General features: G+C 46.7%; 1 protein-coding gene across 2 annotated transcripts in view; it reads left to right on the top strand.

The window, feature by feature from the left end:
- The window catches only part of SYNC (syncoilin, intermediate filament protein), a 20,756-nt gene continuing 3,035 nt past the window's right edge, over window positions 627-18,347 (top strand). For both annotated transcript variants that reach the window (XM_018057864.1, XM_018057857.1), the window contains exons 1-3: window positions 627-778; window positions 10,623-11,793; window positions 18,220-18,344. In XM_018057864.1, the coding sequence (XP_017913353.1) occupies window positions 726-778; window positions 10,623-11,793; window positions 18,220-18,344 (1,349 nt within the window). In that variant the 5' untranslated portion in view covers window positions 627-725. The remainder of the gene's footprint in view (window positions 779-10,622; window positions 11,794-18,219; window positions 18,345-18,347) is intronic.

Raw genomic sequence — 18,347 nt, 5'->3', positions numbered from 1 at the left:
GGGTGATGACAGGTGGAACAAGCGGAGAGGCCCCTTAACCCTCGCGGCGTGGGAGGGGGGAACAGGAAGTGGGATTACATATGGACTCAACCCTCCCACGTGGTCCTCCCACCGCCCTGCCCCAGGCTCCCGACTGTCCCCAAACGCACGGGGTGTGGCGTTGTCCCCCCTCCTCCCCCCAGCCCTGGGCGACAGCTGCGGGTGCACAGTGCTCAGGCGAGGGGTTTATCGCAGGGCGCCAGGCGGCGGCGGACACCCCCGACCTCCTTGCGGGCGGCGCGCAGGGTGCCGACTCCCCCAAGGTCCTCAACCCACCCTGTCCCCCTCCCGGGCTGGCCGGGCAGGAAGAGCGCCCTTCTAAGGCAGGGCCACCTTCCTCCCCGGTCCTGCAACTGGGGACACTCGGAAGGGAAGGATGGGGAGAAAGAAGACCCGGGAAGACCCCGAGGTGGCGTTTTAGAGATGCCGACCTCCCCTCCCACACCTTCCACCCATCCCACCCCACTCCACCCCCCGCGCTGGTCCCGGGAGGGGCGGCCTCTCCCCGCCCCCGGGCCGCGAGGCCCGCTCCCTCCTCCCGCGGCCGGAGCCCGGGCCAAGTGGGCGCGCCCGCCCCGGGCCGGCGGATCCGGTGTCGGCTGCAGCTGGCAGTGCGGCTGGCGGGCGCGGGCGGCCGGCGGGGCCGACTATTAATACCGCGGCCGCCCAGCCCGGGTCGCGCAGCCATGGCCAGCCCGGAGCCCCGGCGCGGCGGGGACGGCTCCGCCCAGGCCGCGAGGTAGGAAAGGACCTTCTCAGGCCCGGGCCACCACTCCCTCCTGGGGAGGGGGTGCTAGGCGGATCCCTTCTCCCCAGGAGCGCCTTTCGCCAGACGCGGGCGGTGGTCCAGGCGGGGGTGGGGCACAGGGTGGAGCCACCCGCCAAGGGTGATAGGGGAGTCTGGCCCGGGGCGAGGCGGGGGGGGGGGGCGGCGGGCCCGGGGTTCCGACACCTCCGCTGGTCTGGGGGCTTTTCATAATTCCCCCTCCTCCTCCCACGGGCGATGTGAGGATTAACCCCTTCACACTAGCCGGCATCAACCATCAGATGCCGGATGGCCCATAGTGGCCAAAGACCCTCCCCATTTTCTTTCCTTCCTCACCCCAAACACAGCTGGACATGGAACCCTCCAAGTCGCTGAATTTGCCGTGTGGAAGAGACTTGGTGCAAGGTTGGACGGCTGCCAGCTTGGAGTTGAGTCTGTTCAGGCAGCTCATTCTCTCTGGTCTTGGGCCTGAGAGGGCGTTGGGGGGGGGGTCCCCAATCCCAGATCAGCAGGAGAACCTTGGCTGTATGGGGCCCTGGAGGGAAAGCCCTCTCCATCATCCACACTATCAGCTTGCCCCTGGTGAGGGGGAAGGGACCTGTGGCTGATGGATTTGGGGCGAGTAGGGAGCGCTTCTGCCCCAGGTCAGCCTGTAGCCCTGGACTTCCTCTTGTACCAAGAGGTAGAAGTGCAGTCACACACACACCTGTCACCTCTTCCCTGTCACCACCACACAAAGCTGAGCCTAGTTTTACACATGCACTCACCTGTACTGTTGTACACGCAGAGCCAACCACACACCAACCCGGGCCTGCATGGTATCAAAAACGTGCCCAGGTGCAGCTCTGATGGCCGGGGTTGGGAGCTGCTGGGATCCTACAGGGACAGGGACAGAGTAGCAGAGGCAGGCTGCTTGGCGCCCACGGAGGCCTGAGGTCAGGGGCCTCAGCTGAGCTGGCTGCCTTGCCCCTAGACCTCCTGTAGTCTACTTAAAACAAAACATTCATTTACTTGTTGGCTGCCTTGGGTCTTAGTTGCAGCAAGTGGGATCTTCATTGTGTCACGAGGGCTCTGTAGTTGTGGAGCTCTCTAGTCGTGGCACGCAGGCTTAGCGCTCTATGGCATGTTTCATTAGGGGACCTATAGTCCCCAGCCAGGGCTTCCACTTGGCTCAGTGGTAACAATGCAGGAGATACGGGCTCAATCCCTGGGTCGGGAAGATCCCCTGGAGAAGGAAATGTCAACCCACTTCAGTATTCTTGCCTGGGAAATCCCAAGGGCCAAGAAGCCGGGTGGGCTACAGTCCATGGGGTATCAAAAGAGTTGGACACAAGTTAGTAACTAAACAAAAACAAAGTCCCCCAACCAGGGATCAAACCCTCATCTCCTGCATTGCAAGGCAGACTCTTGACCACCGGAACACCAGGGAGGCCTCCCATAATCTACTTTTCCCTGGCTCTTTTTTTTTTTTTTAACATTTGAATAGAAAGTTTATTATTTTCATTTTCCAAGTGTTTTCTTTTTCTATCGGGGGAAAAAAAAAAGAAATCTTAAGGCCAGTTGTCACTGCCAAATTGGGGGTAGTCTTTCTCTGGTGGTTTAGTCTCTTAAGTTGCATCTGACTCTTGTAACCCCATGGACTGTAGCCTGCCAGGCTCCTCTGTCCATGGGATTCTCCAGGCAAGAATACTGGAGTGGGTTGCCATTTCCTTCTCCATCCCCAGCTCTTTAGAGAGAGGCAGCTGAGTGAGGGCAGCACCTAGCAGAGGCCTGGCACTTCGGGTGAGGTGACTGAGGCAACACTGTGTGTGGGGACAGCGCTGCCTGTAAGTCAGGAGACCTGGACTCTACATCCAGTCCTGCCACTTGACCTTGGGCAAGTTTCCTCCTTGGAGCTCAGTCAGTTGCTGCTGCCTACATCCACAGAGCCCCACCCTGGGATACAGAGAATAACTGTGCTTGTCGTCGGGAAACGGACTATCAGGGGAGAGTGACAGATGCACTTTTGGAACGCAAAGCACTTAGTGCAAAGATGAGCTGCATATGGAGTGCCTGGGACAGGCTTCCCAGAGGAGGTGGGGTTCCAGCAGGATTTGAAAGATGAGTAGAAATGTGTTAAGTAAATAGATATAAATATATTTTGAATTCTAGGGCTGAGCTCTGTTATACCTGCTGTATCTGTTAGGTCTTTTAGACCCAACGCTTATTCTATCAAAGATGAGAGTGGTAAAAAGAAGCCCTGGCTCTAGAGCCAGGCTGCCGGCCTTCAACAGGCTCTACCACATACAGGCTGTAGAACTCCGAGTGGGTTCTTTACTTGGTGCTTTTTGGTTTCTTCATCTATAAATTGGGGAGAAACCCTATAGCTCAGATGGTAAAGAATCTACCTGCAATGCAGGAGACCGGGGGTTTGATCCCTGGGTCAGGAAGATCCCCTGGAGAAGGAAATGGCAATCCACTCCAGTATTCTTGCCTAGAGAATTCCAAGGACAGAGGAGCCTGGCGGGCTACAGTCCATGGGGTCGAAAGAGTCGGACACGACTAAGTGACTCACACACACAAGTGAGTGTCGTATAACTGAGTATTTATGGAGAATGCTTAGAATACTGCCTTGAATGCAATTATGTCATTCCAGGGTGGAGGACTCAGCTGGAACATGATGTGAGGGTGGTCTGCTGGCAAAGCAGGGACTCTGTTGAGGATCTGGGTGGGTCTGGCTGGCTGATCAGTGCATCCTTCTTGGTGGGAGGAGCTCCAGGCAGTATACAATGAACTATATGTCCCCAGCTGGACCCTTTAGACATTGTGGGATAGGAGTGGGAGATTTAAAAGTTAACACATGTTCTGAGGGACTTCCCTGGTGGTTCAGTGGCTAAGACTCCCAATGCAGGGGCCCCGGGGTTCAATCCCTGGTTGGGAAACTAGATCCCACATGCAGCAACCAAGAGTTCACATGCCACAACTAAAAGGTCCTGTGTACACAACTAAGACCCAGCATAGTCAAATAAATAAAAATAAATATAAATAGGTAAAGTTAATGTGTGTTCCAGAGTGTCAAGCATTGCGTGGGCAGTAGGGAGTCATTCAAGGTGAGGCTGAAAAGGTATGTTGGGGTCACATCTTGAAGGGCCTGGAATCTGTGCAAAGCAGTTCACTATCTACGGGTGAAGTGGAGCAAGATGGATTGTTTTATATTAGAGCAAGTGGCAGCACTGTCAAAACTAGACTGGGATGGGAAAGAAGAAGGCTTATGGGAAGGCTGGTACAAGAGTGCAGGTGAGGGATGATGACGTGGATGAGGGTCCTGGCAGTGGGCTGAAGAGGAGGATGGAGACTGGAGACTTTCTGAGATGGAAATATCAGTTTTTAGTGAGCAGGCTGTTTAAAGACCATTTGTCTATCGACAGAAGAATGGATAAAGAAGATGTAGTAATATTACTCAGCCTTAAAAAAGAATGCTGCTGAGTCGCTTCAGTCAGGTCCAACTCTGTGCAACCCCATAGATGGAAGCCCACCAGGCTCCCCCGTCCCTGGGATTCTCCAGGCAAGAACACTGGAGTGGGTTGCCATTTCCTTCTCCAATGCAGGAAAGTGAAAAGTGAAAGGGAAGTCACTCAGTCGTGTCCAGCTCTTAGTGACCCCATGGACTACAGCGTACCAGGCTCCTCTGTCCATGGCATTTTCCAGGCAAGAGTACTGGAGTGGGGTGCCATTGCCTTGAATGAAACAGTGCCATTTGCAGCAGCATGGATGGACCTAGAGGTTGTCATACTGAGTGAATACTTCAGAGAAAGACAAGTATCATATGATATCTCTTATATGTGGTTCTTAAAAGAATGGTACAAATGAACTTATTTACAAAATAGAAATAGAATCACAGATGTAAAAAACAAACTTATGGTTACAGGGGGCAGGGGAGCAGGGAGAGGGATAAATTGAAGATTGGGACTGATGTATACACACTACTATATATAAAATAGATAACTAAGAAGGACCTACTGTAGAGCTCAGGGAACACTACTCAATAATCTGTAATGGCCTGTATGAGAAAATAATCTTAAAGTGGATCTATATATATGTATGTATATATGTAAATAGATGTATAACTGATTCATTGTGCTATGCAGCAGAATGTAACACAACACTGTAAATCAACTATACCCAATTAAAAAAATACAACACTGATATACAGCCTGATACACAGTGATATATTTCTCTGAGCTGGAGAATACAGGTGTAACAAGCTCAGAGAGAAGGATAATTTGTTGGCAGTTGAGTTTGCTGATGCTTGGCACTTTAGGTGAAAAAAAAAAAAACAAAACCCACTCCATGTCTGGTAAAGGGAAGTGAATGGACTAGGTGATCGTTGTCTGCAAGCTTTAGGTGTTGGTGGAGGTGCTGGGGTTGAATGAGGCCAGTGATGTCTGGGGCCTGGTGAAGCCACACTTTTGTGGTTTCCCGAGTGCCATCAGGGGTTGGTTACAAAAGGGAAGCCAGGGATTCCTGGGGTGTAGAGAGGAGGACTGAGAACATAATGATTTAGAATAAAAATAGTCTTTATTGGGAACCTGGAGCTAAGAAATAGAGCTTAAAACCTGGATACAAGTAAACCTTTCCAAAACAAATCGAATTCTTTGTTTCATATGTGAGGCTTTTCATTTACACTATCAAAAAGTTTTTTATTCAAATTTAGTCTGTTTTATAACTGGCACTCTCTGAGTATCTGAGTTTCTTTGAACAAATTACTTGATCTCTTTAACCTCCATTTCCTGATCTGTAAAATGTTAATAATAAATGTAACCACCTCATAGAATTGGTATGAAGATTAAATGAATCAATATATGTAAAGCATTTAGAACAGCCTGGCACATATAACAGGACCTTTAAAAGTGTAATTTATTATTATTATTTCCAGAGTATTTTATATTTTCAAAGAATTGCTCAGAGATCCAAGGTAAGTGAGATGCATTTGAAACAGAAAAGACTAAAGCCACTTGAGAGCCACAGCAGCAAAAGTACATTCCTCAGCAGGAACCAAGAGAGCGAGCCGGCAGCTGGAGCTGCGTTAAGGGGCTCATGTGTTAGAAGCACAGAATCTGAATTCAAGAGCATCTGACAGCCTAGAAGGATGGGCCAGTTCCAAGATGAGGTTTTACAGGAACGAGAGATATGGTTTTAAAGCACTTGCTGTGAAAAAGTCTTAAGGATTTTACTCAAACTCAGCATTCATGAGGAATAAGAGGGACTTTCCTGGTGACCATTGGTTAAGATTCCGCACTTCCAATGCAGGAGTCACAGGTGTGATCCCTGTTCAGGGAACTAAGATGCCACATGCCGCATGGTGTGGTCAAAAAAAGAATATGATAGAGCTGCCCTATATGTTAAGGGCATCTTGACTTCCTCAGTAGGAATATAGGGTCCAGAGAATCACTGCTCAGAGTACACCTGGATTCTGCTTCCTATACCTATCCCCAAGGGATAATGAATCAACTTGGAACCTATAAGAAGTAACCCAAATGAGGAGGGTACAGGAAACCTTGGCTTGCATGGAATAGTCAAGGAAAAATCAGTTCTCTTTATTTCATTCATTTGTGGCTGTGCGTAGACTTTCTCTAGTTGCGGCAAGCAGGGGCTACCCTCTAGCTGAAGTGTGTGGGTTTCTCATTGCAGCAGGTTTCAGTAGTTGTGGCATGGCATGTGGAATCTTCTAGGACCAGGGATTGAACCCGCGTCCCCTGCATTGGCAGATGGATTCTTAACCACTGGACCACTAGTGGTTGTACTCCCTTTATTTTTTAAATATTTATTTTATTGAAGAGTAGTTGATTTGCCTTGCTGTGTTAATTTCTACTGCACAGCCAAGTGATTCAGTTATACATATATATATATTTTTTCATATTCTTTTCCACTATAGTTTATCATAGGATATTGACTATAGTACCCTGTGCTACACAGTAGGACTCTTTAAGTGTTCTCTTTAGTTCAGTTCAGTTCAGTCACTCAGTCGTGTCTGACTCTTTGCAACCCCATGAATCGCAGCACGCCAGGCCTCCCTGTCCATCACCAACTCCTGGAGTTCACTCAGACTCACGTCCATCGAGTCTGTGATGCCATCCAGCCATCTCATCCTCTGTCGTCCCCTTTTCCTCCTGCCCCCAATCCCTTCCAGTATCAGAGTCTTCTCCAATGAGTCAACTCTTCAAATGAGGTGGCCAAAGTACTGGAGTTTCAGCTTTAGCATCATTCCTTCCAAAGAAATCCCAGGGCTGATCTCCTTCAGAACGGACTGGTTGAATTTCCTTGCAGTCCAAGGGACTCTCAAGAGTCTTCTCCAACACCACAGTTCAAAAGCATCAATTCTTTGGCGCTCAGCCTTCTTCACAGTCCAACTTTCACATCCATACATGAGCACTGGAAAAACCATAGCCTTGACTAGACAGACCTTAGTCAGCAATGTCTCTGCTTTTGAATATACTATCTAGGTTGGTCATAACTTTTCTTCCAAGGAGTAAGCGTCTTTTAATTTCATGGCTGCAATCACCATCTCCAGTGATTTTGGAGCCCCCCAAAATAGTCTGACACTGTTTCCACTGTTTCCCCATCTATTTCCCATGAAGTGATGGGACCAGATGCCATGATCTTCGTTTTCTGAATGTTGAGCTTTAAGCCAACTTTTTCACTCTCCTCTTTCACTTTCATCAAGAGGCTTTTTAGTTCCTCTTCACTTTCTGCCATAAGGGTGGTGTCATCTGCATATCTGAGGTTATTGATATTTCTCCCGGCAATCTTGATTCCAGCTTGTGCTTCTTCCAGCCCAGCGTTTCTCATGATGTACTCTGCATAGAAGTTAAATAAGCAGGGTGACAATATACAGCCTTGACGTACTCCTTTTCCTATTTCGAACCAGTCTGTGTTCCATGTCCAGTTCTAACTGTTGCTTCCTGACCTGCATACAGGTTTCTCAAGAGGCAGGTTAGGTAGTCTGGTATTCCCATCTCTTTCAGAATTTTCCACAGTTTATTGTGATCCACACAGTCAAAGGCTTTGGCATAGTCAATAAAGCAGAAATAGATGTTTTTCTGGAACTCTCTTGCTTTTTCCATGATCCAGTGGATGTTGGCAATTTGATCTCTGGTTCCTCTGTCTTTTCTAAAACCAGCTTGAACATCAGGGAGTTCACAGTTCACATATAGCTGAAGCCTGGCTTGGAGAATCTTGAGCATTACTTTACTAGCACGTGAGATGAGTGCAATTGTGCGGTAGTTTGAGCATTCTTTTGCATTGCATTTCGTTGGAATTGGAATGAAAACTGACCTTTACCAGTCCTGTGGCCACTGCTGAGTTTTCAAATTTGCTGGCATATTGAGTGCAGCACTTTCATAGCATCATCTTTCAGGATTTGAAATAGCTCAACTGGAATTCCATCACCTCCACTAGCTTTGTTCGTAGTGATGCTTTCTAAGGCCCACTTGACTTCACATTCCTGGATGTCTGGCTTTAGATGAGTGATCATACCATTATGATTATCTGGGTTGTGAAGATCTTTTTTTATACAGTTCTTCTGTATATTCTTGCTACCTCTTCTTAATATCTTCTGCTTCTGTTAGGTCCATACCATTTCTGTCCTTTATCGAGCCCATCTTTGCATGACATGTTTGCTTGGTATCTCTAATTTTCTTGAAGAGATCTCTAGTCTTGCCCATTCTGTTCTTTTCCTCTATTTCTTTGCATTGATTGCTGAAGAACACTTTCTTATCTCTTCTTGCTATTCTCTGGAACTCTGCATTCAGATGCTTATATCTTTCCTTTTCTCCTTTGCTTTTCGCTTCTCTTCTTTTCACAGCTATATGTAAGGCCTCCCCAGACAGCCATTTTGCTTTTTTGCATTTCTTTTCCATGGGGATGGTCTTGATCCCTGTCTCCTGTACAATGTCACGAACCTCATTCCATAGTTCATCAGGCACTCTATCTATCAGATCTAGTCCCTTAAATCTATTTCTCACTTCCACTGTATAATCATAAGGGATTTGATTTAGGTCATACCTGAATGGTCTAGCGGTTTTCCCTACTTTCTTCAATTTGAGTCTGAATTTGGCAATAAGGAGTTCATGATCTAAGCCACAGTCAGCTCCTGGTCTTGTTTTTGTTGACTGTATAGAGCTTCTCCATCTTTGGCTGCAAAGAATATAATCAATCTGATCTCGGTGTTGACCATCTGGTGATGTCCATGTGTAGAGTCATCTCTTGTGTTGTTGGAAGAAGGTGTTTGCTATGACCAGTGCATTTTCTTGGCAAAACTCTATTCGTCTTTGCCCTGCTTCATTCCGCATTCCAAGGCCAAATTTGCCTGTTACTCCAGGTGTTTCTTGACTACCTACTTTTGCATTCCAGTCCCCTACAATGAAAAGGACATCTTTTGTGGGTGTTAGTTCTAAAAGGTTTTGTAGGTCTTCATAAAACCATTCAACTTCAGCTTCTTCAGTGTTACTGGTTGGGGTATAGACTTGGATAACTGTGATATTGAATGGTTTGCCTTGGAGACGAACAGAGATCATTCTGTCGTTTTTGAGACTGCATCCAAGTACTGTATTTCGGACTCTTTTGTTGACCATGATGGCTACTCCATTTCTTCTGAGGGATTCCTGCCCACAGTAGTAGACATAATGGTCATCTGAGTTAAATTCACCCATTCCAGTCCATTGTAGTTCGCTGATTCCTAGAATGTCAACGTTCACTCTTGCCATCTCGTTTGACCACTTCCAGTTTGCCTTGATTCATGGACCTGACATTCGAGGTTCCTATGCAATATTGCTCTTTACAGCATCGGACCTTGCTTCTATCACCAGTCACATCCACAGCTGGGTACTGTTTTTGCTTTGGCTCCATCCCTTCATTCTTTCTGGAGTTATTTCTCCACTGACCTCCAGTAGCATATTGGGCACCTACTGACCTGGGGAGTTCCTCTTTCAGTATCCTATCATCATTTTGCCTTTTCATACTGTTCATGGAGTTCTCAAGGCAAGAATACTGAAGTGTCTTGCCATTCCCTTGGCCAGTGTACCACATTCTGTCAGACCTGTCCACCATGACCCTCCCGTCTTGGGTGGCCCCACGGGCATGGCTTGGTTTCATTGAGTTAGACAAGGCTGTGGTCCTAGTGTGATTAGATTGACTAGTGTGTCTGCCCTCTGATGCCCTCTTGCAACACCTACCCTCTTACTTGGGTTTCTCTTACCTTGGGTGTGGGGTATCTTTTCATGGCTGCTCCAGCAAAGGATAGCCGCTGCTCCTTACCTTGGACGGGGGGTATCTCCTTGAACTTCAACGTGGAATAGCTCCTCTAGACCCTCCCACCGCTCCTCTGGTTGCTTCTCCTTGTCCCCGCTCCTGGCCTCGGGTGCGGGGTGGCTCCTCAGGTGGTTCTCTTTAAGTAGCTCTCTTTAAGTGTTCAAATAACTGACATGGAAAAGAAATTAGAGTATCTGATTCTAGAAAGAAGAATCAAGTCCAGGTGAAAACTGTGGGGAAGGTCTTACCTCAACACTAGAACTTTCTTATGATAGTGGAACAGAGTGGCTCAGGTGTGGGTTCCTGTCTGTTGATGATACGGAAGCAGAGGCTCAACACATACCTCGTGGGGATGGTGTCAGAGCTAAAGCAATGGGCTGTGTTGTGGTGGATCAATGAAGGGAGGGGGCAGACGACTGCCCTTCGAGATGTGAGAATTTGCTGTCGGCTAGGCTTGTGTCCTGGCGGCTCCAGTCACAAACCCTCCCAGGACTGTGACTGCCCTCTCACCTTGTCATTTCTTTTGCAGGGAAACAAGGCCAGAGGTCATTTCTCCTCTTCAAGAGGAGAACTCTGCATCCCTGTATGAGCTGGGGACCTGGAACCCAGAAGTTACTCTGTCTTTGGAGGGGACCTTGAACTTAGAGGACATTCTCTACCTGGGGGACACAGGTGACCTTGATGAGGCTCTGTACGTGGAAGAAACTGAACCGCCGGAGGAGATGCTGCACATCGAGGAAACCAGGGCGCCGGATGAGGCCCTGTACCTGGAGGAGCCGAGGCCGGAGGAGGCTTTATGTGTGGAAGAGCTGGCGAAGCCGGAGGGGGTGTTATACGTGGAAGAGCCCGTGAAGACCGCAAGCCCAGAGCAGATAGCTCACAGGGGAGACACGCTCCTGAGCGAGGCTAAGTCTAACCCCAAGGAGAGCCTCCAAGCCGGGCCCAGTCCCAGCACAGAGGGGAGCTTGAGCATAGAGGACCTGGAATTGCTGGAGGGGCGTTTCCAGCAGTGCATTGAAGCCGTGGCCCAGCTGGAAGAGGAGAGGGATCAACTCATCCATGAGCTTGTGTTGCTCCGCGAGCCTGCCCTGCAGGAGGTGCAGCAGGTCCACCGGGATATCCTGACCGCCTACAAACTGCATGCCCAGGCAGAGCTCGAGAGGGATGGGCTGAGGGAGGAGATCCGGCTGGTCAAGCAGAAGCTGTTCAAGGTGACCAAGGAGTGCGTGGCCTACCAGTACCAGCTGGAGTGCCGCCGGCAGGACGTGGCCCAGTTCGCCGATTTCCGGGAAGCACTGACCACCCGGGCAGCCCAGCTCTCAGAGGAACTAACCCAGCTCCGGGAGGCCTATCAGAAGCAGAAGGAGCAGTTACAGCAACAGCTCGAAGCACCTCCGAGTCAGAGGGATGGGCACTTTCTCCAGGAGAGCCGGCGGCTCTCTGCCCAGTTTGAGAGCCTCATGGCAGAGAGCCGCCAGGGCCTGGAGGAGGAGTACGAGCCTCAGCTGCTGCGGCTCCTAGAGAGGAAAGAAGCTGCGGCCAAAGCTCTGCAGAAAACCCAGGCCGAGATCCAGGAGATGAAGGAGGCCCTGAGACCTCTGCAGGCAGAAGCCCAGCAGCTCCACTTGCAAAACAGGAACCTGGAGGACCAGATCACCCTTGTGAGGCAAAAGCGGGATGAGGAGGTGCAGCAGTACCGGGTAGGCCCACTGGGCGTGGGAGGAAGGACAGTCTTTTAGTCTAGGGAGGAAAAGGGGACCGGGCCAAATGTCTTTGGGCTGAAGGATGCTAGCATATGTGAAGTGAAGTGAAGTGACTCAGTCACGTCTGACTCTTTGCGACCCCATGGACTGTAGCCTACAAGGCTCCTCTGTCCATGGAATTTACCAGGCAAGAGTACTGGAGTGGGTTGCCATTTCCTTCTCCAAGGGATCTACCTGACCCAGGGATCGAACCCAGGTCTCCTGCACTGTGGGCAAATGCTTTACCATCTGAGCCACCAGGCTAGCATAGGTAGGAAGAGCAATTTGTTTCATGGGCCAGTCACTCACTTCTTTAAGCCATTTTCCATTTCATTCATTCAGGCCTGCTAGGGCTGAAAGTTAACCTGCACTCTTAGTTTCCACGACACTTTCACACCAATGATCTTCGTTAATCCTCCAAGTCAACTATCATCATTTTTCTTAGATGAGGAAACTGAGGCCCAATGAGTCGGAGTAATTTGAACTCTAGTCTGACCAACCCCAAATATTTCAGTGCTCTTTCTATAGCACCATTTTCCGATTCTGAGTGAATCGCCGTTGGGTTTAGATAGAGCAGGAGGGAATGAGGCCAGGTAGAATTCATTCTCTCCCCTCCGCGGTATTCACTCTCAAGTCCCACCTATCTGATCTCTGCTCTGAAGTTTTCCAGTCTTAAAAAGCTGGGATGAAATCTATAAACCTCTATCCCTCCTTTTCCTTTTTTGTGCATTTGTCACCATTTCAATCGTATTCAAGCTATTTCTGATTGTGAGCCAGTCCTAATCCCTTTTAGAACAAAATGGGATCTAAACACTCAGTGCATAAACAGTTCTCTCTCCCCCACAGGCTGAGCTTTCAGAAGGTAGGGAGTATGGCTTACTTATCTCTGCCACCAGGCTGAGTCTGCATCAGTTAAGTGCTGACTTTGTGCTGCTGGGCGCCATGAGAACCCCACACTGTGGTGCTTTTCACAGCAGTATTTTTGTCTTTTGAAACACACATTTTTTGGATGAACTTAAAAATCCTAGAGATTTTGACTTATCCATTAAGGAAGATGTCCTCTGTTGAAAATGGCTGCATTCACTTCACTGAATATTTTGTCAAGCTTTCTATAGCTTATATTATGAAAAGAATAGGGTTTTGGGGTCCTAGTATTGAATGCCTTCAAGCTATACATATTCACTTACCCAACACTGCCCTCCACCTCCACTGCACTTTTTATTGGGTCATAATCTAGTGAAAGGGTGGTAATTATTTTTGCATACACAAATACTATTCTTAAACACCTGATACTCAATCAGATGTTACTTTAATAACTGTAACCCAGGGTAGAAAGTAACATGTGATTTAAGAAAGGTACAGATAAGAGTGCTATGGGATAATGAGATTATTTTTAGCCATGGATTAAATCAGAGAACCTGTAACAGAAGACAGTGTTATTTAAGTACTTAAGTATAGGCAAGATCTAGACCAGTGCTGTCCAACATAAATATAATGCAAGCCTCAAATATCATTTAAAATCTTCTAATAGCCACATAAAAGAGAAATAGGTGAAGGTAATTTTTAACATATTATTTAATCCAATAGATATTAAAAATATAATTAGTAACTTGGCTGCAGGTGAAAGGTGAAAAACTGAGAGGTGAGTTGAACTGTGGAGGTAGGTCAGGGTTTCATTAGACTTTGAAATCCAGCCTAAGGAGTCTGGACTTTATTCAGTGGTCAGTTGGCTCCTTAAAGAAATTTAATCGAGGGATTAACATGATCCCCGCTCTTTTTTTAGTTAAAAAAGGTATTCATTTTTGGCTACACTGGGTCTTTGGTGCTGCATGTAGGCTTTCTCTAGTCGTAGTGAGCAGGCGCTACTCTAAATCGCAGTGCACGAGATTCTTGCTGTGCTGGCCTCTCACTTGGGAGCACAGGCTCTATCTAGGCACGAGGGCTTCAGCAGTCACGGCTCGGGCTCTAGAGCAGAGGCTCAGTAGCTGTGGCCATGGGGACAGTCGCTCCGAGCCTGTGGAATCTCCCTGGGCCAGGGCAGGCATTCTTAACTACTTGACCACCAGAAGTCCCCCTCGCTCTCCTTTTAGAAACATTATTGGTGGCAGTGTGTAAAATGGGCTAGAGACTGACAGGCAAGGGAGACTGATTAGGAAACTACTACAGGTAAGAGGAAACAACGGTAGCAAAAGAAAAGGAAGGGAAGAACGAACGAACATAGAATAATTTTCACTACAGAATGAGAGGGCAGAGAGGTGAGAAGTCAGTCAGAGGATGCTGAGATTTCAGACAAGGCTAACTCAGATGGTGATGCACTAAGTAGGGAATTCTTGGGATTAGAATGTCCTTATATAGTGTTAGAATTCTAGAACTGTTTCCCGAGTGATTTGCATCACTGTACTGGATTTGTTTCAGATTTGATTATCTGTGCAGCTTTCCAAAGATCACTCAATGAGAAACAACCCTGATGAAAGTCTATTTCTATACCACAATAAAGTGAGAAAAAAGGTCTGACAGAGATAATTCCTTCTGAAATGACTTTTTCCCAAACTGTTTGCCAAAGGCCATGTATGGCATCTGATTACTTTTCAAGGGTACACCTCACCCTGGTGACTTTAAATTTGCTTTCATCACCATCACCCATTCATTCAACAAATATTTAGCCTACTTTTTTTGTGCCAGGCAATGAGCTATGTGGTGGCAAGAGATGAGAACTTGTGGTGAGGGGTTAGGGGTGGCAGACAGTCACTGTCCTCAAAGTTTATAGTTCAATTAAAAAATAATTAATTAAAAAGAAATTTAAAAACAGAAAAAGAACCAAAAAGAAAAAAATTAATGATAAAAAAGTTTATAGTACAGGAAGGATACGAGATAAAACTTCCTAAAATCTAAGACATCTGGATCTAAGTATGTAAAGTGTGAGTTTTAGAATCAATGAAATAATTAACATACTTCAATGTGATAGACAATGTAATACTTGTAGGAATAAAACATTACACTGATGAAGCAGGTTTAATTACCCTTGGGGAAATAAGGGGAAAATTTCATACAAGGATTAAAAATAGCTAGCATGTACTTGAAGTTCTTTACATGTAATAATTCCTTTAATTCTTACCTCTGAGATAGGTGTAACTATTGTCACCATTTGAGAAACAAGTGAACAGGTGAGTCACAGAAGTCATTTGTCCAGGGTTACACAGCTAGGAAGGGATGGAGGTCGGATGTAGCCCTGGGAAATCCAGTTCAAGTTCATGCTACAAGGTGTTTGAGCTGAGTCTTAAAGAATGAATTCACTGTGTAGACAAGGGACGAAGACCATTCTAGGCCAAGGGAACAGCTCATAAAGCATGAAAACACAGACATGTTATGGGAAGTGTGCCTGAACCATAACAGATCTGAAAAGTGTATGAGGCTGGAGAGGTAGCATGGGACCAGATTGTAAAGGGCTTTATGTATTCTTTAGGTCAGCGGTTTTCCTAAAAAGGTTTTCTTCAAAGCCACAGACTTTTCCCCAAAAACAATGTTATATGGAATGGCAACGTGTAAACATTAAAAAAAAACAAAAAACAAAAACCCACAGGTAAAAGTAGAGCTACTAACTAAAGAGTGACAAGCACACTCCAGCCACGGCCTCCTCCTGGGGTTTCATGGGAAAGTTTGAAGACCATTTAAGAGTCTGCCTATCTATGTATCTGGGCCTCCCAGGTGGAGCTAGTGGTAAAGAATTAGCCTAGCAGTGTACATGTTAAGAGATATGGGTTCAATCCCTGGGTCAGGAAAATCCCCTGGAGGAGGGCATGGCAACCCACTCCAGTATTCTTGCCTGGAGAATCCCATGGACAGAGGAACCTGGCAGGCTACAGTCCATAGGGTCGCAGGCTATTGAAGCAACTTAGCACCCATGCATCTATGTTCTTTCTCTACTTTTCTATCTATTTACGTGAAGGCAGTAAAGCAACTGTTAAGAGTATAAGCTCTAAGCTACTGGCAAATCCTGGGTCTACCACTAACTGTGAAACCTTGGACAAATTACTTACCCTGTGGTTGAGCTCCTTCACATGTAAAATGGGATTAATGGGTCTGCTGCAAGGAATGAACTTGATAGTAGTATCCGTAAAGTACTTCTAATGGTGCCTGGCACAGAAGTGGCACTCTAAGTGGCAGTGTTGGAGGGTAGATTCAAAGAGCCTGGAAAGACCACTTAGTGGAAGAGGAGAGAGATGTGAGGGAAAACGGGCAGATTTGGTGACTGGTTGCAGTGCGTGGGGTGAGTTTGCTGAGAATGATCAAGTTTTTACCCTGAAACTGGAAGACTTCTAGTGCCAAGATGGAATATGCTTACTATCTGCACGCTTCACATCAATAAGCATTTTATGTGCAGGGTGCCAGACATACTAAGATCCAAGAACCTACAGTCTGATTGGGAGTTAAAGATCTTACATGCCAGACAGCGTGGCCACAAGAACAAAACAAAACAAAAGCCACATGTAGCTAGTGACTTCCATATTGGACAGTGTAGACTAGAGGAGTAATGGAGGCTCTAGTTAGACGTGAGGGTCAAACTAGCAGGAGTCTGAACGCCAGACTAAAGAAAGTGGAAAGCCTATGGAGACTGAATGATAAACACTTTTTTGTGGCTGCACCATGTGGGATGTTAGTTTCCTGACCAGGGATTAAACTTGTGCCCTGCTGCAGTAGAAGCACAGTCTTAACCACTAGACCACCAGGGAAGTCCTGATAAAGCACTTTTTAAAATGTTAACCCAGTGATGCTACATAGGATAAAGAATGGAGATTGTCCTTCATTTCTGTCACTGTATTAATACTTCATTCTGTGACAGCTTCTCCCTGTCAAGAGCTTATCAGTGACAGTACAGATTGTCTTTACAAGCATGTTCTTTTGTATATCCAGCAAATGACAGGTTTACTAGATACAAGGCTTGGGAAACTGGGGCAGAGAGGTATACAGACGCTTTTAGATAACACACTCTTAGATGGTAAAGCCACATTTCTGCATGGTGTCAAAGCATGGTTATGTGTTGGATGTTGCTCGGTCATATGACTCTTAGTGACTCCATGAACTATAGCCTGCCAAGCCTCTCTGTCCATGGGATTTCCCAGGCAAGAATACTATAGTGAGTTGCTATTTCCTACTCCAGATCTTCCCAACCCAGGGATCAAACCCAAGTTTCTCAGTCTTCTGCATAGCCAGGTGGATTCTTTACCACTGTGCCACCTGACTAGGCATTAAAAAATGACCTTTTGACAATATATGATGAAAGCTGAGATTCAGCTACAGTATCAAACACTGCAGACTGACATGTCTCAGGTATACCAAGGATGACTCAGAGAACAAATTATTTACATCATTCTATTTAGAACATGCTTCCCTGTTGGCTCAGTTGGTAAAGAAACCCCCTGCAATGCAGAGCCCCAGGTTCAATCCCTGGATGGGGAAGATCCCTTGGAGAAGGAAATGGCAACACTCCAGTATTCTTGCCTGAAATATCCCATGGACAGAGGAACCTGATGCGCTACAGAGCCTATGGGGTTGCAAACAGTTGGGCACAACTGAGCAACCACCATCAAGAATATGCACCCGAACTGGATTCCAAGTTTATTATTCTTCAAAATCTGAGATAAAGTCATTGCCCCTTAAAAATATGCCTTCCAATTTCAGCACTCCCTTTCCTTCCCAAGTCCCCCATGCTGAGGATCCATGCCAGCTAGCAGGCAAGCCACAGACTGACTTGCTGACATCTTCCTTACATCATTCCAGACATTAATCCAGAGAAAATCTGTAGAATGATCCTGCCTGGTTTTGGCACAATGGGAAAGTTATCTGAGACCCAAGGGCCTCCAGGGCATAGCACCTTCATTTTCCAAATTAGCACTTTAGAACAAATTGCCCTGATATAATAAGCAAAGGATATAGGAAATTAACCATGATACCCTCATTAATTAAGCATCTGCTTGTCTGTCTTGTGGTAAGTACTAAGTAAAGCTATGTCTGACTTCAAGGAGCTTCAAATAGCTATTCAAATATACCTGCTTACAGAAACACTTGGTTTCTTTCAACTTCAATAGTTGTAGGGTACTATTAAAAACTGATTATCTTAATGGAAACAAACTTGCACATTAAGGATCTATAAAAATTCTTAGTTCACCAACTAGGTGATCAAAATCCTCCCCAATACTTCAGGCAAGACTGCTTCTGGGTCACCATTTTCAAAAACATCCCTGTCAAAATACGTTCTCTGAATCTCATTTCCTCAATCTCAACACTGCTGTGGAGATAAACAAGGTGTAAAGAAATGCTTTATAATAATGGACGTTAGGTTTTTTACTATTTGGCTCATTCGAGATGTGCTTGGCCCTCATGTAGGAACAGCTGGAGGAAATGGAAGAACGACAGAGGCAGCTAAGAAGCGGGGTGCAACTCCAGCAACAGAAGAACAAAGAGATGGAGCAGCTAAGAGTCGGCCTTGCTGAAGAGCTCGCAACTTACAAGTC

Source organism: Capra hircus, chromosome 2 (assembly GCF_001704415.2).
Source record: "Capra hircus breed San Clemente chromosome 2, ASM170441v1, whole genome shotgun sequence".
Taxonomy (NCBI): domain Eukaryota; kingdom Metazoa; phylum Chordata; class Mammalia; order Artiodactyla; family Bovidae; genus Capra; species Capra hircus.
Note: the sequence above shows the minus strand (reverse complement) of the source record. Positions and strands in the feature narration are given on the sequence as shown.